The 26568-nt window shown below is 44.9% G+C and overlaps 2 protein-coding genes across 8 annotated transcripts in view; one reads left to right on the forward strand and one right to left on the reverse strand.

The window, feature by feature from the left end:
* The window catches only part of LOC129479247 (double homeobox protein 4-like protein 2), a 33072-nt gene extending 25451 nt beyond the window's left edge, over positions 1 to 7621 (reverse strand). Inside the window, exon 1 of the mRNA XM_055272053.2 lies at positions 7533 to 7621. The gene's annotated coding sequence lies outside the window, so the exon portion shown is untranslated. The remainder of the gene's footprint in view (positions 1 to 7532) is intronic.
* Positions 7622 to 7669: 48 nt separating this feature from the next.
* On the forward strand, positions 7670 to 18452 carry CDK20 (cyclin dependent kinase 20). Of its 7 annotated transcripts, none has more exons than XM_055272050.2 (8): positions 7673 to 8133; positions 8468 to 8581; positions 11228 to 11416; positions 11666 to 11787; positions 11933 to 11995; positions 12643 to 12766; positions 13213 to 13368; positions 14918 to 18452. In XM_055272050.2, the coding sequence occupies exons 1-8, from the start codon at positions 8059 to 8061 to the stop codon at positions 14963 to 14965; spliced, it is 891 nt and encodes a 296-aa protein (XP_055128025.1). In that variant the 5' UTR covers positions 7673 to 8058; the 3' UTR covers positions 14966 to 18452. The 7 variants fall into 7 exon arrangements, with proteins under 7 accessions (XP_055128026.1, XP_055128025.1, XP_055128022.1 ...); XM_055272046.2 differs by having other exon boundaries at positions 7701 to 8133; positions 14890 to 18452; XM_055272051.2 differs by lacking the exon at positions 11933 to 11995 and having other exon boundaries at positions 7670 to 8133.
* The last annotated feature ends 8116 nt before the right edge of the window (positions 18453 to 26568 follow it).

Raw genomic sequence — 26568 nt, forward strand, 5'->3', positions numbered from 1 at the left:
TATCATTTATTTGTGTTGGGAACATTCAATATCCTCCTTCTACCTATTTGAAACTATATATTACTGTTAACATATAGTCATCCCACAGTGCTATATAACACTAGAACTTATTCCTTTTATCTAACTAGTTGTAATTTTGTATCCTTTAACAAATCTCTCACTATCTACACCCCCTTCTCCACCACAAGTATGTTCTGTTCTACTTTTTACTTCTCTGAGATTAACTTTTCTTGGCTTCCACATGTGAGAACATGTGATGTTTCACTTTCTGTTCCTGGTTTATTTCACTTAACATAGTATCCTCCAGTTCCATCCATGTTGCAGTGAATGACAGGATTTCATTCTTTCTGAGGCTGAATAGTATTCCATTATATATATATATACCACATTAAAAAATTCATTCATCTATTGTTGGGCACCTAGGTTGATTCCATATGTTGGCTGTTATGAATAGTGCTGTGCTGCAGTAAACATGGGGATGAAGATGTCTCCTCAACATACTGATTTCCTTTCCTTTGGATAAATATCCAGTAGTGAGAGTACTGGATCTTATGGCAGTTCAAGTTGTAGTTTTATGATGAATGTCCATACTGTTCTCCACAGTGGCTGTACTAATTTACATTTTCATCGACAGCATATTAGAATTTTCTTTTCTCCGCATGCTTGCCAGGATTTGTTATTTTAGCCATCCTAACTGGGAGGAGATTATACCTCACTGTGGTTTTGATTTACATTTCTCTGACAATTAGCGTCATTGAGTATTTTTTCATATGTTTCTTGGCCATTTGTATGTTGTCTTTTGAGAAATGTCTTATCTAGATCATTTGCCCATTCTTAAACTGAATTGTCGTTTTTGTTTTGTTTTGTTTTCACTGTTGAGATGTTTGAGTTCCTTGTGTATTCTGGATATTAATCTCCTGTTGGATGAATGGCTTGCAGATATTTTCTCAGATTCTGCAGGTTGTCTGTTCACTGTGTTATTTCTTTTGCTGTGCATAAGCTTTTTAGTTTGATATAATCCCATGTGTTTATTTTTGCCTTTGTGGCCATGTTTTTGAGGTCTTACTCATAAAGTCTTTTCCCAGACCAATATCCTGAAGCACTTCCCCTATGTTTTCTACTAGTAGTTTTATAGTTTTGTGTGTTACTTTTAGGTCTTTGATTCATTTGGGGTTGATTTTTGTATAAGGCGAGAGGTGGAGGTCTATTTCATTTTTCTGCATGTGGATATCCAATTTTCCCAGCACTATTTGTTGAAGACATTGCCTTTTCCTCAGTAAGTGTTCTTGGTGCCTTTGTCAACAATCAGTTTGCTACATATATGTGGATTAATTTCTGGGTTCTCTATTCTGTTCCATTGGCCCACGTGTCTGTTTTAAGGTCAGTACTATGCAGTTTGTGTTACTACAACTTTGTAGTAGATTTTGAAGTCGGGTAGTGTGATGCCCTCAGTTTTGCTCTTTTTGCATAGGATTGCTTTGGCTGTTCAGAATCTTTTGTGTCTCCACATTGTTTTTAAAGATTTTTTTCTATTTCTGTGAAGAATGTCATTGGCAGTTTGATAGGGATTGCATTGAATCTGTAGATTGCTTTGGGTAGTATGGTAATTTCATTTTTTTTAGACGGAGTCTCACTCTGTGGCCCAGGCTGGAGTGCAATGATACAATCTCGCCTCACTGCAAACTTTGCCTCCCAGGTTCAAGCAATTCTCCTGCTTCAGCTTCCCAAGTAGCTGGGATTACAGGTGTGCCACCGCGCCCAGCTATTTTCTGTATTTTTAGTAGAGACAGGGTTTCGCATGTTAGCCAGACTGGTCTCGAACTCCTGACCTCAGATGATCCACCTGCTTTGGCCTCCCAAAGTGCTGGGATTACAGGTGTGAGCCACCATGCCCAGTGTAGTATGGTCATTTTACCAATATTAGTTCTTATACTCCATGAGCATGGGATGTCTTTCCATTTGTTTGTATACTCTTTCATTTCTTTTATCACTGTTTTTTAGTTTCCTTGTGGAGGTCTTTCACCTCCCTGGTTGGATTTATACCTAAGTATTTTATTATTTATTATTTTTTGTAGCTATTGTAAATGTGATTGCCTTTTTCAGCTAGTTTATTGTTCAAATATAGGAACACTACTGATACTTATATGTTGATTTTGTATCCTAAAACTTAACTAAATTTATCAGTTCTAAGAGTTTTTTGGTAGAACCTTTAGGTTTTTCCATATATAAGATCATGCCATCTGCAAATAGGGACAATTTGACTTTCTGCTTTCCAATTTTGATACCCTTTCTTTCTTTCTCTTGCCTAATTACTCTGGCTATTATTACATTTGTTGCCTATGTTACATCAACAAGTCACTGTCAGGCCAGGCATGGTGGCTCATGCCTGTAATCCCAGCACTTTGGGAGGCCAAGGTGGGCAGATCATGAGGTCAAGAGATCAAGACCATCCTGGCCAACATGGTGAAACCCTGTCTCTACTAAAAATACAAAAATTAGCTGGGCGTGGTGGCGTGCACCTGTAGTCCCAGGTACTTGGGAGGCTGAGACAGGAGAATTGCTTGAATCTGGGAGGCAGAAGTTGCAGTGAGCCGAGATCACGCCATTGTACTCCAGCCTGGCAACAGAGTGAGACTGTGTTTAAAAAAAAAAAAAAAGAAGTCACCGTCAAACCCAATATTATGAAGCTTTTCCCTTATGTCCTTATGTTCTCCTCTAAGAGTTTTATAGTTTTAGCTCTTTCATTTAGGTTTTTTTTTTCTTTTTTTTTTTAAAACAGAGCCTCTCTCTGTTCCCCAGGCTGGAGTTCAGTGGTGTGACCTCGGCTCACTGCAACTTCCACATCCTGGTTTCAAGTGATTCTACTGCCTCAGCCTCCCAAGTAGCTGGGATTACAGGCATGTGCCCCAATGCCCAGCTCATTTTTTTTTTTTTTTTTTGTATTTTCAGTAGAGACGGGGTTTCACCATGTTGGCCAGGCTGGTCTCCAACTCCTGACCTCAAGTGATATGCGGGCCTTGGCCTCAAGTGATCCTCTTGCCTCAGCCTCCCAAAGTGCTGATATTACAGGTGTAAGCCAGTGCACCTGGTGTAAATTTGAGTCTTTAATCCATTTTGAGTTAGTTTTTCCATATGATATAAGGGGTCAATTTTTTCATTTTCTTGCATGTAGAGCTCCAGCTTTCTCACCACCATTAGTTAGAGACTGTCCTTTCCCCATTGAATGGTGTTCACACTTTTATTAAAAATCATTTGATCAGGTATGTGAAGATTTATTTCTAGGCTCTCCATTCTATTCCATTGGGCTGTCTGTCTGCCTTTATGTCAGTGCCACACTTTTTTGATTACTGTAGCTTGTAGTAAGCTTTAAAATCTGGACGAGTAAGACCTCCTCCTTTTTGAACATTGGTTTTGGCTATTTAGGGTCTCTTGAGAATCCACATTAGTTTCTGAATAATTTTTTTTCTAATTCTGCAAAAAAGAAATCCCATGGAGATTCCATTAAATCTTTAAATCGTTTTCAGTAGTATTGACATATTCAAAATATTGAGTCCTTCAGTCCATGAACACAAGATGTCTATTTATTTGTGTCTTTCAGCCACATTTTTTAGTTTTCAACTTATGAGTCTTTTGCTTACTTATTTACTCCTAAGTATTTTATTCTTTTTGATATTATTGTAAATGGAATTATTTTCTTAATTTCTGTTTCAGAGTGCTCATTGTTAGTATATAGAAACTATTGATTTTTGCATATTGATTTTGAATCTTGCTACTCTGTTTATCTTATTAGTTTTAACAGTTTTTTGTGGCGTCTTTAGGATTTTCTACATATATTATCATGTTGTCTCTAGACAGAGATAGTTTTTTCTTTCCAATTTGGATGCTATTTATTTATTTATTTACCTACATTTATTTATTTATTTATTAGATGGAGTCTCACTCAGTCACCCAGGCTGGAGTGCAGTGGTGTGATCTCGGCTCACTGCAACCTCCACCTCCTGGATTCAAGCGATTCTCTTGCCTCGGCCTCTCAAGTAGCTGGGACTACAGGTGCGTGCCACCATGCCCGGCTAATTTTTGTATTTTTAGTAGAAACAGGGTTTTGCCATGTTGGCCAGGCTGGTCTTGAACTCCTGACCTCAGGTAATCCACCTGCCTCAGCCTCCCAAAGTGCTGGGATTACAGGCATGAGCCGCTGCGCCCGGCCTATTTATGTATTTATGTATTTATTTTTCTAATTGCTTTGGCTAGGACTTCCAGTATTATATAAAATAAAAGCGGCAAAAGTGAGGATCCTTGACTTGTTCTTGATCTTAGAGGGAAAGCTTTCAATGTTTCACCATTGAATGTAATGTTAACTGTGGGCTTTTCCTGCATGGCCTGTATTATGTTGAGGTGGTTTTCTTGTATTTATAGTTTGCTGAGTGCTTTCTTCATTAAAGAGTGTTGAATTTTGTCAAATGTTTTTCTGCATCAATTGAGATTATTATCTCCTTTTACCATTTCTTGAAGAGAATAGTGAAATAACTTCCATTACCATAATCATACTAGTCTTTGTGCTGTGATGTTATGCACAAAATTGTGCTTCATAAAGCATTTGATAATTGTATGACAGTCTTATGTGTGGGAAGGTAAGTAAAATTTAGTCATGTAAAAGTCGTTATGCAGCTATTGATTTGGCAAAAAAAAAGAAAAAAGAAAAAAGTCACTAGTCCAATAAAAAGGCATTTGCTTTGAAATTTTTCTTGAACCTCAAACTAGCTAGTAAAACTTGACAAAGTGGAGCCGTGTGTGGTGGCTCAGGCCTGTAAGTCCAGTACTTCGGGAGGCCAAGGTGGGAGAATCTCTCAAGCCCAGGATCAGCCTGGGCAACATAGAGAGACCCTGCCTCTACAGGCATGGTGGTACGTGCCTGTGGAAAAAAGTGCCAGTTTTTCCAAGGGGTTGTATGAACTTGCACACTTAGCAGCAGTGTGTGAGAGTTCAAGTTGCTCTTTGCTAGCATTTGGTATTATTTGTCTTTGCTAGCATTTGGTATTATCTATCTTTTTCATTTAAACTATTCTAGTGGTTACAATAACACTCTGTTGTGGTTTTAATATGAAATTCCCTTCTAGTCAGGGAAGTTAAACACAGATATTGCAAAAGTTTATTGGCTGTTCAGGAATCGCCTTTTGCGAAGTGTCTATTCCAGGTTTTTCTAATTTTTTTTTTTTGTAAGATTGCTTCTTCTTTGGTGTTATAATAAAAGTTCTCTATAAATTCTAGACATGAGTCCTTTGTCAGATATATGTATTACAGTTCTCTTTTGCCTTTCTGTGGCTTTCTTGTTCACTCTCTAATTGTATCTTTTTTTTTTTTTAATTTGAGATGGAGTCTCATTCTGTCACCCAGGCTTGAGTGCAGTGGCGTGACCTTGGCTCACTGCAACCTCCACCTCCTGGATTCAAACAACTCTCCTGCCTCAGCCTCCTGAGTAGCTGGGATGACAGGTGCATACCACCATGCCTGGCTAATTTTTGTATTTTTAGCAGAGACAGGGTTTCACCATGTTGGCCGGGCTGGTCACGAACTCCTGACCTCAAATGATTCTCCCGCTTCGGCCTCCTAAAGCATTGGGATTACAGGCGTGAGCCACCGTGCCTGGTCTCTAATGGTATCTTTTGATGAACAGATATTCTTAGTACTGATGAAGGCCAATTTCTCATTTTTGTTTCTCTTTTAGTGTATTCTGTAATCTAAGGATCTTGAATTAATCCAAAGCCATTAAGATATCATTTTCTTCTAAAAGCTTCATTATTTACGTTTTATATTTAGATTGCAGTCCATCTGGAATCAATTTTGTGAATGGTGTGAGACTGGGGTCAATATACATTATTTTCGCCTTATACTTCTCAAATGACTCAGCACTATTTGTGAAGACCATCCTTTCCCTACTGTATCTATCCTCACAACTTTTTTTTTTTTTTTTTTTTGAGACCAAGTCTTGCTCTGTTGCCCAGGGTGGAGTGCCTTGGCACAATCTCAGCTCACTGCAACCTCTGCCTCCTCGATTCAAGCGATTCTCCCGCCTCGACCTCCCAAGTAGCTGGGACTACAGGCCGAATGCCACCATGCCCGGCTAATTTTTGTATTTTTAGTAGAGACAGGGAGTTTTGCCATGTTGGCCAGGCTGGTCTCGAACTCCTGACCTCAAGTGATCCGTAGGACTCGGCCTCCCAAAGTGCTGGGATTACAGGCCTGAGCCACCATGCCCAGCCTATCTTCACCAGTTTTAATGCTAAAAACTATTCCATTCTATGGCAGTCCCTTAACTTAGCCATTCTTCCATCCGTGTATTTGGATTGTTTTCAGATCTCTGCTATCATCAAACAGGAGGAATACTTTGTATGGACATCAAGTCATTCTTCTGCAATTATTAACCCAGAAGTGAAATTTCTAAGCTAGAAAATATTTGCTTTTTTGGAAAATTAATAAATTACATTCAAAACTCAAATAATGTAAAGAGACCCAGTGAAAAGTCTGCCTCCTATCCTGTCCCCCTGTCCTCCCAGTCCCTCTTCCACCAGGTAACCACACTCAGGAAATCTTGTGTATCTTTCCAGATATCTTGTAATGGATGTACAAGCATTATTTATATTATTTTCTCCTTTTGTTTACACAGCCAGTGGTACTCTATACATTCTGTCCTGCATCTTGCCTTTTTCATTTAACAACCTATTTTAGAAATCTTCCCATTGCTGTACATAAAAAGACACATAATATTTCATTTGAAGGATGCACCACAATGATGAACATCTGTGTTGTTTCCAATAGTTTGCCGTTGAAACAACGTTGCAATGGAATAACTTTGTACGTGTCATTTCACATGTGTAAAAGGTGTCTACTGGGGAAATTACTAGAAGTGGCTTTGCTGAGTCTGAGGGTCTATGCATTTGTGATTTGATCAATATCGTCAAATTATACTGCCACCAGCAATGTATGAAAGTGCTTCTTTTCCCGTAGCTTGGTCAATGAACTATTAGACCTGAGATCTCTAGCCATCCAATATGTGAAAAACTGTAACTTTAGTTTCCATGTTTATTGTATGTGAAGTTGAGCATCCTTTCAGAAGTTTAAGGCCTACTCTGTCCTGTCTGGGTCAGAGTATGCCCTTTTAGTTTATTTTTATTTTTTGATAGAGTCTCGCTCTGTCGCCCAGGCTGGAGTACAGTGGCGCAATCTCAGCTCACTGTAACCTCTGCCTCCTGGGTTCAAGCGATTCTCCTGCCTCAGCCTCCTGAGTAGCTGGGATTACAGGCGCACGCCACCACGCCTGGCTAATTTTTTTGTACTTTTAATAGAGACGGGGTTTCACCATGTTGGTCAGGCTGGCCTCGAACTCCTGACCTGATGATCCGCCCGCCTCGGCCTCCCAAAGTGCTGGGATTAAAGGCGTGAGCCACCGTGCCCGGCCCTCAGAGTATGGCCCTTTTAAAAACCTGTGGGTACACGTAGCCAACTGACATTTTAAGACAAGAGGCCCCACAGACCCTCCTTCCCCAACGCAGCCCGGAGCCTGTCTGTCTGCATCATCGTGTCTGGGTCTCAGAGCTAGAAAACAGCACCTGCGCGTGGTCGAAGCCGGAACCTCTACTTACAGGGGCGGAACTTCCGGCCTGCCCGGGGAAGGAGCCCGCCCCTCCGGCTGCGTGCACCAGCGCAGCTAGTCACGTGACGCCGAGGCGGGGCAGATAGGAGATTCCTGCTGCCGTTGCTCCGTGGGCCCTGGTGCGGGCACGCTCTAAGCGCATGCGTTTTTTATGCGGGATTAAGCTTGCTGCTGCGTGACAGCGGAGGGCTAGGAAAAGGCGCAGTGGAGCCCAGAGCTGTCACCCCTGACTCGACGCAGCTTCCGTTCTCCTGGTGACGTGGCCTACTGGACCCGCCCCGGTGGTCAGCTGCCGTACTGTTGCTAGGCAACAGCGTGCGAGCTCAGATCAGCGTGGGGCGGAGAAGTGGGATTTGGAAGCTCAGGGGCACAGGGGCCCAGGGGCACAGGCCCACGACTGTACTGGGATGGACCAGTACTGCATCCTGGGCCGCATCGGGGAGGGCGTCCACGGCATCGTCTTCAAGGCCAAGCATGTGAAGGTGAGGCTGGACTGCGGCCGGCAGCCTGGCGGGGCTGTGCCCCCGGCACCCTCCGGCTAACGCTGTAAACTGTTTCTGTTCCCCTTTTACATCCAGTACAGTTTTTAAAACCTACTTATATTCTAAACCTACTTTGGGCCGTTGCGCTTCCCTCCGCATAGCTGGCTTGGTCCCCTACCCCAGCGGCTGAGTCCCAGGCTAGTCCTAGACCCCCGAGGAGGGCCTCTGGCCGAGCCGGGGGCGCGTGTCTCTCTCAGCCACCCTCCCCCCACCCACCTTCATCTCTCTTTCCCAGCCGAGGGTGGGCTGGCAGTGTCTGCCTTCTGTCCTGCAGACTGGCGAGATAGTTGCCCTCAAGAAGGTGGCCCTAGGGCGTTTGGAGGACGGCATCCCTAACCAGGCCCTGCGGGAGATTAAGGCTCTGCAGGAGATGGAGGACAATCAGTATGTGAGTAGGGGAGTGGGGGGGGGCATCGTATTCTCACCCTCCGTCGCTCGTTCCCACTTCCTTGTGCCTTCATTTTCCCAGCTACGCCTTCACCAGCTTTCAGGGATTTCCTCCTCCTGTCACTCACACACACTGCTCATTCATCCGCCTCCTTACCCCTTTTTGCCCTTTTTTGTCCACTTGTTCACCTTCATTTACCCGTTTCTTTCATTTCTCACACATTCACTCTCATTTACCTACTTATTTCTTAATGTATTCATTCATTCACCGACTTATTTTTTTGTCAAAACATGTAGTGATTTATAATGTAGCTAGCACCTGTTGAGCCCCCGATGTGTTCTGCAGGCATTATATACATTGTCATTTTGAGACCTCTTTACTACTGTACAAGGCAGGTTTCAGGATCTCTGTTTCTCAGGTGAGAGGAGGAGGTTATGTCACCAGCTCATGGGCCCTCCGTTAGTCAGTAGAGGGTTTGGCCCAGGTTTGATTGAGAGTCCAGACATTCTTCCCTTGGGACCTCCTGTAGGCTCTACCCTGTGTTGGGCACTGGTGACACAGAGGAACCAGCTCCAGCCCAGCTCCTGAGGACTTATTAAGTGTGCTAACAAGAGACAGAGGCAACAGGGCCCACCTAGTGTGGTTCGTGCCCGTGATAGGGTACCGGGAGGGGCTGCTGGAACACTAAGAGGGGCATCTTTCACCCCTAGTGTCATTACTCTTTTGGTTCTCTCTCTCATCCATGTCGAAATAGGGAATGTATTTGACTCCCTGGAGAGTAACAGGGTTGGGTCTCTGTGATCCTCTGACTTACCTTTGCTGTTCCCTGGAGATATTCATGATATATTGGATGACAAAAGCATGTCATAAAACTTTGTGTCATCTGGGTTTTGTTTGGAAATATTATATATGTGAATGTGTATTTGTGTGTGCCATATCTGTTGTAAAGTCTAGTAGAATACACTCTAAGATTGACTGTAGGATTTTTCTTTTGTTCTTTTACTTTTGGATTTTATGTCTTACCTGAATGTGTGCATGTGTTTTGATCTGTTAAATGGTTGTGTACTACCTGAAAAATCAGAAAACAGCTATCAGGCCATTTTGATTTTTTGAGGAAGATAAAAGGGCTTCCAGACAGCCATGTGTGGGATGGGTGGAGAGAGATCCATAAAGAAGCTGGTGATATGGTCCCTACATCCAGTTGGTCAGCAATTCTGAAGGTTCTAACTTTAAAACATACTCTAGATTTGCTCCTTGCCCAAGTCATCATCACCACTTATCAGAATGACAGCGGCAGCCTCCCCACTGCTTTCCATAGCCACAGTCCGGTGGGCTTTGTCAAAAGTGTAAGTTAAGTCATCGGCTCCTCTGCATAAAGAGCCCTGGTGGCTTCTCTTCACACTTAGAGCACTATCACCATGTGCCCACTTCCAGCTGGCCTCTCCCTTTTCTCTCATTCAACAGAACTTCTTAGGCATCTCTCCAGTGACCAGCACCTATCCAGGGTCCAGGAGCACAGAACAGGGCAGACACATCCTTCCCTTAAACGACCTCATGTACTCACATCCCTCTAGCCTCCTTCTGTGCTGGCGTTAGGGCCTTGCACTTGCTTTTCTTCCGGCTCAGAGCTTCTTCCCAGATCCCCACAAACTGGGTCCTCATCTAGCCCCACCCCACCTAAATAAAGAAGTATCCATTTCTCCACTCACAGAATCACACTATCCTCTTATATTTCTGTTGATTTTTTTTTTTTTTTTTTTTTTTTTTGATACAGGGTCTCACTCTGTCACCCAGGCTGGAGTGTAGAAGTGTGATTTTGGCTCCCTGTAGTCTCAACCTCCTGGGCTCAGGTGATCCTCCCACCTCAGCTTCCCAAGTAGCTAGGACTACAGGCACGTGCCACCATGCCTGGCTAGTTTTTTGTATTTTTTGTAGAGACAAGGTTTCACCATGTTGCCCAGGCTGGTCTCAAACACCTGGGTTCAAGCCATCCGCCCACCTTGGCCTCCCAAAGTACTGGGATTACAGGCATGAGACGTCACGCCCAGCCCCCTTGTAATTTGGTTCCTGTACTTACAGAATCTGAATATATCCCATTTGTTCATTTATTTGTTAAATTGTTTGTCCTCTGTGCTGTGAGTTCATTAAGAGTCCTGTCTGTCAGCTCACTGCTCTGTGTAGCCTGGCTCCTCTGAGAGTAGTGGCCTCAGTGTTTGTGATGTGTCTGTAGCTGTCCCAGTACTGGGAAAGGTGGGATTCCTGGTGTCCTTTCCTTGGTGCTGAGATTCGGTGGCTCTAGAGGAAACAGGAGGAGACCTGTGTGTCCATCTCATGTGTGACCATCCAGATGATTTTCAGGCAGGTGGGCTGGGTGGGCAGACCAGATGATGCCACTAAATGACCTTTCTTAGACCTTTACTTTTAGTGTTCATGGAGAATTAGAGTGGGGGCCCACCTTATCTCAGGAGAGCACAGCAAATCATGAGCATGGAGCTCTCTGATTCTTAGCTCAGGTCCACGTCACCTTCTTTGCTTACTTTCTTTTTGGATACAGGGTCCTCTGTCAGGGCATGGGCTGGGGTCTCAGGGTCACAGAGAGGGTCTGGTGACTTGAGTCTGGGGGCTAACAGGATGTCCTGCCCACAGGTGGTGCAGCTGAAGGCTGTGTTCCCACACAGTGCAGGCTTTGTGCTGGCCTTTGAGTTCATGCTGTCGGATCTGGCCGAGGTGATGCGCCATGCCCAGAGGCCACTAGCCCAGGCACAGGTCAAGAGCTACCTGCAGATGCTGCTCAAGGGCGTTGCCTTCTGCCATGCCCACAACATTGTACATCGGGTCAGTCTCAGCATAGGCCGGGCATGGGGTCTGGGGTGCTGACTTGGCTTGGGGATGGGGCTAGCCCTTGTAAAAAGTGTGATAAGAAGTTGGGATAGAGCTGGTCAAGGCCTCCAGATAAGTGGCCAGGGCATGGCCCTGGAGGAGGCAGGGACCGGGGCTGACCTGGGTGGTTAAACTGCCAAGCCCACTTGTCCCAAGGCCCTATGGGGGATTTGGAGGGACTAATGCTTCTTTTGGTACTCCCAGGACCTGAAACCTGCCAACCTGCTCATCAGCGCCTCAGGCCAGCTCAAGATAGCGGACTTTGGCCTGGCTCGAGTCTTTTCCCCAGACGGCAGCCGCCTCTACACACACCAGGTGGCCACCAGGTAGGGAGGGCCAGATCCCTTCCACTCCTCTCCATGGGGAAGAGATGCTTCTGGGCCTTTTCTCCAGACATTGCTTGTGGGGCTGGGGTCACCTCGCCAGGCATCCTTTTCTCAGCCCAGTGCCTACCAGCCCTCTTCCTCGCAGGTGGTACCGAGCCCCCGAGCTCCTGTATGGTGCCCGCCAGTATGACCAGGGCGTCGATCTGTGGTGAGACCCCTGTGGGTGGTCAAAGGGTAACATGGCTCATGGATTTCTGCTAGGCTCTGAGGTCTCTGAGCTGTTTGGTGGTCTTTTCCCTGGTGGGAGTTTAGGCTTCCTTAAGTGTGTCTTCCCTGGTTGGGGTATTCTGAGCACTTTGGGGTTGGGGTTCCTCACTGTGATGTTTTCGAGCTGGGTGGGGGCCAGGTGGGATGAGAATGGTGGTCCCAGGTGGGAAGCTTTCTGGGCTAGGTGGAGAGGTGGTCTGAGCTGGTATGTGCTGGAGTTAGATCCCAGGATATGGTTTCTCTGAGCTGGTCGGAGGCTGTGTCCTTGGACATGAAACCTCTGAGCTTGTTTTATAGCAAGAAGATAGTTGGCATTGCCCATGGGTCTGAGATTTGGGGCAGGTTTGCAGGTCTTCCCCAGAAGCGTCCTAGAGCAGGAGTCTCTGAGAAGTCTTGGAACAGCTGGGGCTTTGCTCTGGGTTTTAGGGTTGAGGGCTTTGAGGGTTCAGGGACTGGGCCTCTGGATGTGAGGCTCCAGGGCTGGCTTGTGGGGCCTTGCCCTGGAGTGCAGTGTTAGAGCTGCTCTGTGGGTGAGTCTGTGGTCCGCTGTGGGAGATCTCTGACCTGCTTGGGGCTCTGTGTCCACAGGGCCGTGGGCTGCATCATGGGGGAGCTGTTGAATGGGTCCCCCCTTTTCCCGGGCGAGAATGACATTGAACAGCTTTGCTACGTGCATCGCATCTTGGGCACCCCAAATCCTCAAGTCTGGCCGGTTTGTAGGGGCCCTTGGTGAGGTGGGTGTGGGGCAGGTTTACTCCACTCCCAACAGCAAGTAACCACTCCCTCCCCTGAACCTTCTCTCTCCTGGCCCCAACCCCCCTCGATGGACAGGAACCACTGTCCTGGCCCAACTCAGGGGTTCCTCCTTCCTGCTGTCATGCGAGTTGGGGTAGGTCCTGTCCTATGTCCCTTTTCACCTCAGTACACACGTGTGTAGTGTCTCAGCAAGCTGTGCACAGAGTCATCATCTGAGAGGGCAAGGGGATGGATGAAGGAATACAGGGCTGGGTGAGTGAGTGAATGATGGGTCAGGGAGACACATAGATGGGAGAGCACCCCCCGTGTGAGTGTGTGTTAGGGGCTGAGAGCTGACAGCAGAGGGCATGGCAAGGGTCGGGGACTACCCTCATCGTACCCTGTTCCTTCTCCCTGGCCTAGGAGCTCACTGAGCTGCCAGACTACAACAAGATCTCCTTTAAGGAGCAGGCGCCCGTGCCCCTGGAGGAGGTGCTGCCTGACGCCTCTCCCCAGGCATTGGATCTGCTGGGTCAATTCCTCCTCTACCCTCCTCGCCAGCGCATCGCAGCTTCCAAGGTAGGGCAAGAGGCTGTGGTCTCTGCTCCTTCAGCTCCCCTCCGCATCGCCCTGGTACTCTGTACTTGGTAGTCATGTGACCCCATCAAGTCAGCGACCCTCAGAACCTGTGATTGGCATGGACCAGCACGAGACATCTGGAACCCAGGGGACAGGGGCCTTGGAGCAGGTGTGCCTCTCATGAGTAGACCCCACTGGACATCCCCAGACTTCCCTTGAGGGTGGCTTATAAGAGGGGCATGCCCAACTCACAGGAGAGCACATGTCCAGAGTTGCAGTCTTCTGGGCTGCCCCTGACCCTGTGGCAGATACAGTAAGAGAGTCACTGGGGACTCATTCCTTTATTCCATTAGCACATCTGGCACATGCAGGGATTGTCCTGGGCCCTGTACAGATGGTAAACAATCAGACTTGCCTCCACGGGGCACTCCTGGTGGTGAGGTAGCTCCAGGTCCAAAAGGTCACAAGAGGTCGTGTTCTCCAGGTGTGGGAGCCCTAGGAGAGAGGCGAGGCCGACTTTGGGGTCAAGCAAAGCTTCCTGGTGGAAGGCAGGTTTAAGCATGAGATGTTTGAGGAGGTGTTCGCTGAAGAGAGAAATGGTGGGCAGAGACCTGGAAGAGAGGACCCAGGAAGGCTGGTTATGGCTGGAAGGCCTGGGAGGACGCTGAGGACCACAGGAGCATGGGCTGACAGGTGTCAGGGTGTCTCTCTCAGGGGTCCCTGTCCCCTTCCCGCACTCAGCACCAGCAGCGTGTGTTTACATACGCCCTCTTGGTCTCCACTGTCAGCAGCTCCTGTGGGCTCTGTGTCCAGTGTACCCAAGCCGTGTGACCCTTATCTCTTGGATTGCCTCCCAGAATCTGGGTCTCCCCTCATCCCATTTAATCTCTTCTCCACCTGGCAGAGAGAGTAATTTTATCCTAGTAGAACAGGACACATTCCTTCTCTGCCAGGGCCCTCCTGTGGCTCCATCTCAGAGGAAAAGCCAGCCTTTTTGTGGCCCACAGATATCATATGCTTGGGTGCCGTCACCTCATGATGCTGCCTGCTGTTGTGCCCTGTGCTCACTCCTTTCCAGCCCCAGGGGTCTGTACACTTTTGTCCCTGCCCTGGAGCCTCATGTCCCACTTGCTTATGTCTCAAGTCTTGGCTTAAATGTCACCTCTCAGATGGCCTTCCCTCATGACTCTTCAGATCTGCAACCTCTCTCCAGGATTCCTCATTCCTCTGTCTTGCTTTCTCTTTTCCACTGCACTAATCATTATCTGACATACTGTGTATTTTACTTCATCATGTTTATTACCTGCCACCCCCACCTATGTCAGAAAAACAGAGCTTTTGTCTGTTTTATTAACGGCTATGTCCCCAGCTTCTGGAATAGTGCTTCAGACATAGTAGACACTCAGAAAACACCCAGACACACTGAGTCAACTGAATGCATAGATGAAGGAACATCTGCCTGAGGCTGGGGACAGGGAGGTGACTAGTTTCCTTCTGCTGTTCCTTATTTGCCACCCTCAGGCCCTCCTCCATCAGTACTTCTTCACAGCTCCCCTGCCTGCCCATCCATCTGAGCTGCCGATTCCTCAGCGTCTAGGGGGACCTGCTCCCAAGGCCCATCCAGGGCCCCCCCACATCCATGACTTCCATGTGGACCGGCCTCTTGAGGAGTCGCTGTTGAACCCAGAGCTGATTCGGCCCTTCATCCCAGAGGGGTGAGAAGTTGGCCTTGGTCCTGTCTGCCTGCTCCTCAGGACCACTCAGTCCACCTGTTCCTCTGCCACCTGCCTGGCTTCACCTTCCAAGGCCTCCCCATGGCCACGCTGGGCCCACACCACAGCCTGCCCCTTAGCCCTTGCAAGGGTTGGTCTCAAGGCAGAGGTCATGTTCCCAGCCAAGAGTATGAGAACATCCAGCCGAGCAGAGGAGATTCACGGCCTGTGCTCGGTGAGCCTTAACTCCTGTGTGCTATTGACGTACCCATCAGAACAGTGAGCTCTGCTGCCAGTCAAGGCCTGCCTATACAGAATGGCGATGCCTGCCTTGGTGCTGCTTCCCCGAGTGCTGCCTCCCAGTCAAGGAGAAGTGCAGAGAGTAAGGTGTCCTTACGTTGGAAACTCAAGTGGAAGGAAGATTTGGTTTGGTTTTATTCTCAGAGCCATTAAACACTAGTTCATTATGTGAGATTATAGATTCTAAAAACCTCAGGTGGCTCTGCCTTATGTCTGTTCCTCCTCCATTTCTCTCAAGGGAGGTGACTAAGGTGGCATTGTCTCATGGCCCTCGTTTTTGGGGGTCATGGGGAAGGTAGCACCAGGCATAGCCACTTTTTCCCTGAGGGCCTCCTGTGTGCTTCACATCACTGAGCGCTCATTTGGAAGTGAGGGAGACAGAAGTCTAGGCCCAGGGATGGCTCCAGTTGGGGATCCAGCAGGAGACCCTGCGCACATGAGACTGGTTTACCAACATCTACTCCCTCAGGATGAGCGTGAGCCAGAAGCAGCTGTGTATATAAGGAAACAAGCGTTCCTGGAATTAATTTATTAATTTAATAAATCCTAATATAATCCCAGCTAGTGTGTTTTCCTTATTATAATTTGATAAGGTGATTATAAAAGATACATGGAGGGAAGTGGAACCAGATGCAGAAGAGAAAATGATGGAAGGACTTATGGTGTCAGATACCAATATTTAAAAAAGTTTATATAATAATAAAGAGTATGATTATGGTTCAAGGATAAAAACAGACTAGAGAAACTTATTCTTAGCCATCCTTTATTTTTATTTTTATTTATTTTTTGATGGAGTCTTGCTCTGTCGCCCAGGCTGGAGTGCAGTGGCACAATCTCGGCTCACTGCAACCTCCGCCTCCCGGGTTCAAGTGATTCTCCTACCTCAGCTTCCCGAGTAGCTGGGACTACAGGCGCGTGCCACCACACCTGGCTAATTTTTGTATTTTTACTAGAGACAGGGTTTCACCGTGTTAGCCAGGATGGTCTTGATCTCCTGACCTCGTGATCTGCCCGCCTGGGCCTCCCAAAGTGCTGGGATTGTAGGCGTGAGCCACCGTGCCCAGCCCCAGATATCCTTTATTTTTAAAATGTTTATTTTACCCTTTATGTAGATAAACTCTTCTGTGAGCACTGAGGGTGACTAACACTGCTACAGATGCTGGCCTTCAAGCACTTAGTGGAGACAGAAAACATATTCAACCCTCGTTCTTGGCTTTCAGGAAAGTCTGATGTTTTCATGATATGGCCTCTGTTTATTTCTCTAGCCACATCTTCTGCAGACTGTAAGCTTCTAAGAGAACTTCAAAGAGAACTCTAAAATGTATATAACATTTGCAAGTAAAAGGATAAAAAATGATTTACCATGCATACACAAACCAAAAATCTGGTGTAGTTATTTGATATCAAGTAATAGAGGCCAGGTGCAGTGGCTCATGCCTGTAATCCCAACATTTTGGGAGGCCGAGGTGGGCAGATCACCCGAGGTTGGGAGTTCCAGACCACCCTGGCCAACATGGTGAAATCCCATCTCTACTAAAAATACAAAAATTAGCCGGGTGTGATGGTGCATGCCTGTAATCCCAGCTACTTGGGAGACCGAGGCAGGAGAATCGCTTGAACCTGGGAGACAGAGGTTGCAGTGAGCCGAGATTGTGCCACTGCACTCCAGCCTTGGTGACAGAGTGAGACTCTTGTCTCAAAAAAAAAAAAGAAACTAGATTTTAAGGCAAAGAGCTGTTATTTAATATAAGATACAATTTCAAGGCAAAAATCATTACTAGTGGTAAACACATTCAGTTCTAATTATATTCAGTTCATTGGTAAAATTTTTCAAATTTGTATGTACCTAATAATATAATCTCAAATATTATCAATATTAGAAATGAATAGGATTCAAAACACTAAGGATATTAGAAGTAACTTTATACATGCAAAATTTTGGTAAAATTGACAAATCCATAGAAAAATTCAACTTGCAGTAATCAAAAACAAACCCCTGAAGTGTCTTAAAACTGTTAAAAAGGAATTGAACCTCCAAATTAAAATATTTTCATTATGTAATCTCCAGGCCCAGATAGCTTCACTACTAAATTCTACCAATCAATCACTTAATAAAGAGAAAGTGTCACAAACACAGAGCTGAGATTGTGCCACTGCATTCCAGCCTGGGCGACAGAGCAAGACTCCATCTCTAAATAAATAAATAAATAAAGTTAGTTCCATTTTGCTAAGAAATACTTCTGTTCTTGTTCCCATTACTGAATGGACCTCCTCAGTCAGCAGCAACAAGCCTAAGGCTTTTACACTGTTGGTGGGTGGGTTCCCTGTGGGAATCGGTCAGCCTTCCTCTATCCAGTTGAGGTGGTAGATACACCACTGTGCTGGCTAAGACAAGACACTGAAGGGTGCCAGCCTGTCGGGACTGACTTGGGTGAGAAGTGGTGCTGATTCCTACCATCTCACCTTTCAGTTCCTTTAGGCCTGTGCTTAAAGCTGTTACTGATGACTGGACTTATTATAGACGATACAAAGCTAAACAATGCTGTTCTCTTCATTAGAGCATCTCTACCAGATATTGTCACCTTAATGGATGACATTCAAAACAACAGGCAAATGGTTTAGAGTTACTGCACAGACTTGGCTAACAGGGTTTACTCACTAAAATTTTTTCATGACAGCCAACCACAATTTGACTTAACCTTTGAGAGTCAACAGCACAGCTTTACCTGACTGCCTGCACTGTAGTGAAAGGCCTTTACTTACATCTGGACTTTGCTAAGAGGACCCCGATGCTTGTCCCACACTTGCCCCAAGAAACTTAGCTTTGGCGTCATATCAGTGACATCCTCCTCACTGGTCCTGACCAAGACTTTGTTTCACAGGTCATCACAGCTGTGAGCAAGCACCCCACTGAGGGGATGGACAGTTGCCCCACATAAGGTGCAAGAGCCCTCCTGACCTGTTAAAGTGTTGGGCTACACCTAGAACTCAGAGAGGTAAACTATTCCCAATTTGGCAAAAGATAATCTCCTAGCTCTCCAACCTCCCACATCAATAAAGGGATTCAGTCAACACTGGGATTCTGGCACCAGTACATCCCTTCCTCCCATATTTCTTCGTATCCAGTCACCCACAAATTTTCTGCTTTTTAGTTATGAAAATTGAAGCCCTTACTAGGGCAGATCCCATTTACCCTATGAACCGAGATTCCTGTTATGCCCTGGGTAATGGAAAAAGCTCACTGTAAAATTGGATCAGCAACAGAAACCTTCTTACTACAGTGGAAATGGTATTTACAGAATCAACTCACATTTAGTCCTACTGGAGTGTAACATTCCATGAGAAAATAGCCACATACCCTGCCACTGAGGTCAACTTGCCAAAACCCTGAAAATGCCTCTACCTCTTGCTCAGTGGGGACTGGAGGGAGGATGGTCAGCAATCTCAAAACAAGAAAACCAATGGCCTCTCATTACTGATGAGTGAGCACAGGGCATAAGGAATTCAGACCAAGGACAGCTACAGCCTTTAACCCCATTCAGACACTCATTCCATATGTGCACTACTCCTAGCAATAGATAGGCCATTTTCCCAAGGTTTATATCTTCACAAACTCCTGGTTAATGGCTAATGAGCTAACTACTCGGTTGGGACTTTGGCAATAACAGAGCTGGAAAATACAAGGCCAAGATATTCAGGGTAAAAAGATGTAGGGAAAATAATCATTATGAGACAGTATAGGAAAGAGACTTGGTCTTTGTAGACTGAGGCTCATGGGGCTCACATGTCTGGGCATATTCCCTCCCCTACCTTCTTGCCTCCCTTAACAAGCTGACCCAAGTCACATAGCAGAAGGGAAGCCTCTCCTAACTTAGCTGATCAGGCTGAATTCTTAACCGTTAATAGAAGAAACTGTTTATCGCCTTAAGTGATGTCTCCCAAGGTTGCTAAAAGCCGGACTTTAGCATTCCTGATAAGAACCTGACCATATTCCAAGGTTACTAAAACAAAACTCTGGCATTCCCTATGAGAATTGGACCAGATCCAGTTAGCTGAAGACAAGATGGACTTCAGCACTGACCTTTCACTGAGTTTTCCTTATAATCTCACTGTAATATGAAAATCTCTGCCCAAATTGGGGCTTATCTGCCATTTTCTAATTAATTACGCAGTGTATGTTAGGGCATGACACCCCACTGTACAGGCACAAAGAAAACTGCCTAAACAGGCTTCTGACAGAGCAGGAACATCACCATCTTGGACAAGCACCACCATTTTAAAATTCCCCTTGATCAGAAACCACCTAAATCCAAAGGGCATCAGCTAAGGTCAGCATGACCATAAACCACAAATGACATCTCCAACCAGAAACATTCCAACGCCTAAGATAAACCCCTCCCCAACCAGAGACATGCCAGCCCCGAGATAACCTCCCCTCCGACCGGAGACATTCCAAACCTGCAATAAACTTCTCCTCCACACAGAAACATTCCAAGCCTGTGATAAGCTATCTTGCCCTAAAACACTTAAATACTCTTAGTCTGTAAGAGAGAGTGCTCCTGACTGAAATTGGCCAGAAGCCCCTCTCAGGTTCATTCTCCAAAATAAACCTGTCTTTGACTGTTGAGCCACTTTTTGTGTTTCTTTCCTCTTTCTTTAACTCTTACAGCTTCTAGGTCATTCCTTTCTCCGCCGCAGCTTCCTTAAAATGACAAGAGCTGAGCCCTTTTTGGCTGTAGCACTGGGGTCCTTTTCCTGGGCACTGCTCCCTTGCTTTGATTGAGCTCAAGCCCATTAAACCTTGCCTGAGAAAAATTACTGTTTGGCTTGGTGTTAATTCATATTTACTCAAGAGCCAAGATGCTGCACTAACAGTTACAGTGGCTCCCATTCTGCCTACCTTGGTGCCCCGTACCTTGGCTCATACCAGACAAGACATGGAAGAGGCATGACACAACACCAAAGCTGATGAACTAACCATAGCATACCAGCAGGTAAGCCTCTTGAAGGAGGCAGAGTCCTAGAGCTTTGGGATGAGCTACCCTACCCCTCTTCCAGTGGGCATGCAAGAGGAGAGGTCAGGGCATTTGGGCATCATGGGGTTACAAAAATGAATTATTATTTTTTATTTTTCTTTGAGATGGAGTCTTGCAGTGTCACCTAGGCTGAAGTGCAGTGCTGCAATATCTGGTCACTACAACCTCTGCCTCCTGGGTTCAAGCAATTCTTGTGCCTCAGCCTGCCAAGTAGCTGGGACTACAGGCACGTGCCACCACACCTGGCTAATTTTAGTATTTTTAGTAGAGATGAGGTTTTCACCATGTTGGCCAGGCTGGTCTAGAACTCCTGACCTCACGTGATCCGCCCACCTCTGCCTCCCAAAGTGCTTGGATTACAGGTGTGAGTCACCATGCCTGGTCAAAAAGGAATTATTAACAGAGGAGTCAACCCAGCAGAGAGACATTTATGCAAGGTTATTAGGGATTGTACCATGGTAGAAATTTAGATACTGGGCCCACTGCCTGGGAGGAGAAATTCACAGGAAGGCCATTATCAGAAATGGCAAATCAACTTCAAAGGGCCTCCCCCTACAGTGACAGGAGCCAATGAATATGCTAATGGATATCTACACAGGCCATCCATTTGCTTACCCATGTGAGGCAGGAACCTCTGCTAATGTCACAATGGGTTACCAAAACAGCTTTTACAGCCTTTGGGCGTGCCACAAGTTACACAGTCAGATCAAGGCTCTCCTTGTACCACAAAGCAAATGCAACGATGGGTATTACAGAGTAACATTACAAAATAACAGCAGTGGGTATCATGGAAAGATATAATGAGCTTTTAAAACAGGGGCTACTGAAACAATGTAGATGACAATGGTGACCTGAGTCATCAAAATGCTGCCTCTAGCCAGGGATGGTGGCTCACGCCTGTAATACCAGCGATTTGGGAGGCCAAGGTGGGTGGATTGCTTGAGCTCATGAGTTCAAGACCTGCCTGGGCAACATGGGGAAACCTCGTCTCTACTAAATATACAAAAATTAGGCATGGTGGCATGAGTTCTAGTTACTCAGGAGGCTTAGGTGGGAGGATGGCTTGAGCCCAGGAGGCAGAGGTCGCAGTGAGCTGAGATTGCACCACTGCACTCCAGCCTGGGTGACAGAGCACGACCCTGTCTCAAAAAACAAAAAAAAAACCCAAGATGGTGTCCCAAGTCCTAATTACATTATATAAACTCTGCATCCCCTAGGGCATAACTACACAATATTTAAATTCACAACAAATGAGGGACTATCAACAGAGAGGCTGCGACCTCTGCCCGTGACCACACTGGCCACAACGTAATTACAGTTTTCAGGGACACAGAAGCACTGATATGGCTGCACATGGCCAAGAAACCACTCGACACTTTTACCTTTCCCTTCTCCCTCATAGAAAACCCACAGCCTAACCACATCCCCCTTGATCCTGCTGCCCACATACATATAATACATATGTGTGTGTATACACATGTATACATGTATCTATTCATGATGTGTGTGTGTGTGTAAAGGAGAGGCTGGGCCGGGCACAGTGGCTCACGCCTGTAATCCCAGCACTTTGGGGGGCCGAGGTGGGCAGATCACGAGGTCAGGAGATCGAGACCACCCTGGCTAATGTGGTGAAACCCCATCTCTACTAAAAATACAAAAAATTAGCCAGGCGTGGACAGGAGAATCACTTGAACCCGGGAGGCAGAGGTGCAGTGAGCTGAGATCGCACCACTGCACTCCAGCCTGGGCGACAGAGCAAGACTCCATCTCAAGAAAAAAAAAAAAAGAAAAAAAAAATGAGGCCACTAAGAATATTTTGTACTTGAATTACAAGTATCTTTAAACATGAGGGTGGTAGATACATCATGGTTAAGTAGGAATATACAAGCCTCTAGTCGCCTTGGTGTGTGCATTCTGATTGTTAGATTTTTTTTCTCTAGGATGCTGCAAACACATTTCAAAGTATAACCATGGAGTTATAGTATCAAAGAACTTAAAATTGAAAGGGCCTGTGGACATTATCTAGTCTGACTCTCATATTATAGCCTCAGAAAAAAATGAATGCCTACGAATGGAAACGGATTTGCCTAGCGATCCTGGAAAGAGCTGGGTACAGAACTTGAGCTCTATTACACAGTAATAAAAATATCAATGGAAACAACAGTCATCACAAGAGCTAGTACCATTTTAGGGGTGGCTGCAATATGCCCAATATATATGTTACCTTATTTAATCCTTAAAAACAATATTTTAATATAGGTATTATTATCCTCATCTTGAATTTAAAAAATGAGTTTTTAAGTCTAGGAACGTATAACTAATACACGAGAAAACCTACATTTTGAGTTTTCTTATAGATACAAAATCCCATTTATTTCCCACTATTATATTCACCTTAACTTTTATATTTATTATTATTTACTCATGCTATTAAAACTGTAGAAAATAATTGAAAATGATATCAATGAGAAGAGAACAGGATTAAGGCAAATATAATATGTATTTCATGATCAGTATCTGAAAGATCTCTAAAATAGCTAAGCTTTATTCTTGCCTCAAGGAGAATCTGTAAGAAAATAACACATACACTGCATATTACCACCTCAAGTTGTAAAGAAACAGAATCAGCTGGGAAAAAAGTCAGCACTTATTCTCTCTTTTGTAGGAGGTTTTGTTGATTATTTTAGAGACAGTCCATTTGTGTCCTCAACTATCTAGTCCTTTTTTTCTTTTTTGGCTTGTCCCAGTAGCTGCTTCTACTGCTTTCTTGGGTCACAGAGAGATACAGAAGGAGACCCAGGTGTGTTCTGTCTATATTGGACGTTTTAGATGAACTCCTCCCCTATGGTGGCACAGCATCAGTCACCAGCATGGTTTTTGAGGAAAATAGCCAGTTGTCTTGTGAAGCTTTACCAAAAATCTCTTCAGGGCTGCTTTTTCTCTATCAATCTCCCTGATCCGGATGTCTAAAGCCTTCTGGAGGCTTTGGATCTGAATCCTGGTTCTGCTTTCCTCGCCAAGGTTGTTCATGAGGGCCCTTCGCAGGTACAGGGGATCTCCTGCTTTGAAGGCGCTCTTATTCGTTACGAAGCCCATGCCACCCATGTTCACACTTTGGTGGAGGATGTTCAAGGCAGGACAGTGAGGCTGCCTGTAAATGTCTCTGGAAAATGATTCTCCTGTGTTTTGGAATATTAGAACCACAGCACTGTGGGAACAGAATCTTGGAGCTGAGTGGCATCAGAGATCCACTTAGCCCAAAACCCTTACATTTACTAGTGAGAAGAAGATTTTAAGCTTGCAAATGTTCTTAGTGTAAAAATATAGATGAGTGCACTGATAGACCAGAATGGCCATAAGGATGCTTACTGCCATCCTGGGCTTCTACTTAGGCTGAAAGGTAAGTGCCTTTGGGTCCTAATAAATCAGGACCAGAATGTTTATGGAGAGAAAAAATTAGAAAGTTGATTCAATAAATGTGTTTAGTTTTAGAAGCAATTATTTATTCCTTTATGTGTATGCATATTTGAAGTTGCTAAATAATTAAGATTGTGCCATTTGTCTAGGTTTAGGGTTACACTTAAATTAGATAACTTTTTCATGAGGTATTTAGTTTTAGTTTTCATATAAGAAAGAACAGGAAACAGAAAAATATACATGTTATCTATTCTTTTGTTCAAAAAGGAAACAAGAAATCTAAATGAAAAACCAGTGAGATTAGAGAGACAGGAAGAGGCAGGGTAGATAGGATGGGGGAATGGGAGTAGAAAAGGAGAAATAGGAAGAGGGATACCTTTTTGAGTGTACCCTTTACCTGTTCTTATATTTAGAAGCAAGCTAATTTTTCATGTGCTCAAAAATAATTAAGCAAGGAGTGGAAGGGATGCTACCCTAAACTACTTTATGTGTATTCTAAGATAGTGCAAAGAAGTAAATACAATATGGATAATGAGGGCCAGGTTCTCTCTGTTGGAGAAGGAGCTATAAATAAGAAAGGAAGAAGGTTAAACTATACCTGTGGTGCTGAATTGGAATTGGAGATACCAGTATAAATTTATGATTCTATGAATCAATATGAATCTGTAGTTATGTGAATCCATTATTACATGAACCAGTATGAATGAATGGTTCTACGAATCAGTATGAATTCTTGTGAAGAATGGTCCACTAGACCTTCTGGCCTTCAAAGGTACCTTAGAGAGTTGGGACTTTATGACTCTTCCTCGCATGAATTGAGCCCCATTTATTCCCAGCTTCAGAATTATTTCTGAAAAATGCAGAAGACAGGTTTTATGTCTCCTCTTTGGGTTTTATCTCTGACTTTCACCTAAGTCTTGATTATGTTATTTTATTCCTTTAAAATTCATCATGAGCAGATACATGTCAAATTCTTCCTGCTGTCTTTAATCAGGAACAGAAAATTGGAGCAATGTGTCCTTCATATTTAGGAAGGGGCATTTTTCTTCTGACAGGATAATGTTATTAGTTTTCAACTTTCAACTACAGCCTTTGGAAAGCATCAAAAGACTTAGTAAAGTATTCATATTCATATCGCTAACTAGAAATGAATGTACTTACTGAGAGCCCAATCAGGCCCACATACTTGGAAGTGACATCTCAAGGGACCTTTCCAGACAGGACACTCTGGCAGAGATGACCAAGCTGGCACAAGGTGTGGAAATGAATGTTTGGACAGAAAAGACTTGGGCAAGATAACACCTTCAAATCACTGAAAGGCTGGCCTGTGGAAAAGGAAGTAGACAACTGTGCCCTGACCGCAGAACCAGGATCAGCCGATGGAAACAGCAGATAACTGCTCAGGGCCAGGGGGAATTTCCCCAGCTTCTAGAGGTGTCCACTGGTAAAATAAAATCATTGTCACTAGTGATGTTCAAACTGAAACAGAAAGATCATCACGGGTGTATACAAAGCAAGAAGCTAGACGGGTGTCACCTCCTTTTGAAATATCCTTCACTAACCTGACATAGATGTGAACTATGCCCTGAGGTGGGCTCCTCTGAGACACCCTGAGCACTGCCCAGCTTTGGAGGATATGTGAACAGTGGCCACGCCCTGGGAGGATCTGGGCTGCTCTCCCACAGGCTGTCAAGTCTAACGTTTGCTAGTTTTCATGCAGGTGAATGTCAGTACATACATGCAGAAGACATAAACTTGAACATATAGCAATACAAACTGTCCAAAGTAAAATAAAAACAAAAGACTGAAAATAAAGAACAGATCATAAGTGACCTGTGGGAAAACTTCAAGCAGCCTAAATACAAATACCTGTAGTCCCTGAAGAAGACGAGAATGGAAGAAAAAAATTATTTGATGCAATAATGGCCATAATTTAAAAAAATTGGATGAAAACTATAGACTCACAGATCCAAAGAATTCAATGAAACAGAAGAACAAGAAACAAGAAGAAAATAAAACCAAAGCATATCATAATAAATTTTTCACTACTAGTGATAAAACAGCCAGAGAAATAATATTACATATAAAGGAGCAATAAGAATAACAGAAGAGGCCAGGCATGGTGGCTCATGCCTGTAATCCCAGCACTTTGGGAGGCCGAGGTGGGCAGATCACGAGGTCAGGAGTTTGAGACCAGCCTGGCCAAATGGTGAAACCCCATCTCTACTAAAAATACAAAAATTAGCCAGCCATGGTGATGCGTGCCTGTAATCCTAGCTACTCAGGAGGCTGAGGCAGGAGAATTGCTTGAATCCAGGAGGCGGAGGTTGCAGTGAGGTGAGATCGTGCCACTGCACTCCAGCCTGAGCAACAGAGCAAGACTCCATCTCGAAAAAAAAAAAAAAAGAATAACAGATTTCTCCTAAGAAACAAATTAAACTAGAAAAAAACAAAAGTACCATCTTTATAGTATTAAAATTAAAACAAACTGTCAACCTAGAATTATATCCTCAACAAAAACTAATTTTAGAAATGAAAGACAGGGATAATCACTTTTTTTCAGAAAGGTAAATCTGAATGAATTAATCACCAGCACATGTGCCCTATAAGAAATGTTACAAGAAGTCCTTCAGGCAGAAGGAAAAGGATGCCATATGGATATATGCATCTTCACAAAGGAATAAAGAACACTAGAGGCCAGGAGCGGTGGCTCACGCCTGTAATCCCAGCCCTTT

Source organism: Symphalangus syndactylus, chromosome 3 (genome assembly GCF_028878055.3).
Source record: "Symphalangus syndactylus isolate Jambi chromosome 3, NHGRI_mSymSyn1-v2.1_pri, whole genome shotgun sequence".
Taxonomy (NCBI): domain Eukaryota; kingdom Metazoa; phylum Chordata; class Mammalia; order Primates; family Hylobatidae; genus Symphalangus; species Symphalangus syndactylus.

Excerpts from the sequence above, each read along its gene's own strand:
- CDK20 (XM_055272046.2), top strand. The coding sequence starts at position 8,059 with ATGGACCAGTACTGCATCCTGGGCCGCATCGGGGAGGGCGTCCACGGC. Across the intron at positions 8,134-8,467 it reads TCAAGGCCAAGCATGTGAAG|ACTGGCGAGATAGTTGCCCT; the intron begins GTGAGGCTGGAC and ends TCTGTCCTGCAG. Across the intron at positions 11,996-12,642 it reads GACCAGGGCGTCGATCTGTG|GGCCGTGGGCTGCATCATGG; the intron begins GTGAGACCCCTG and ends CTGTGTCCACAG.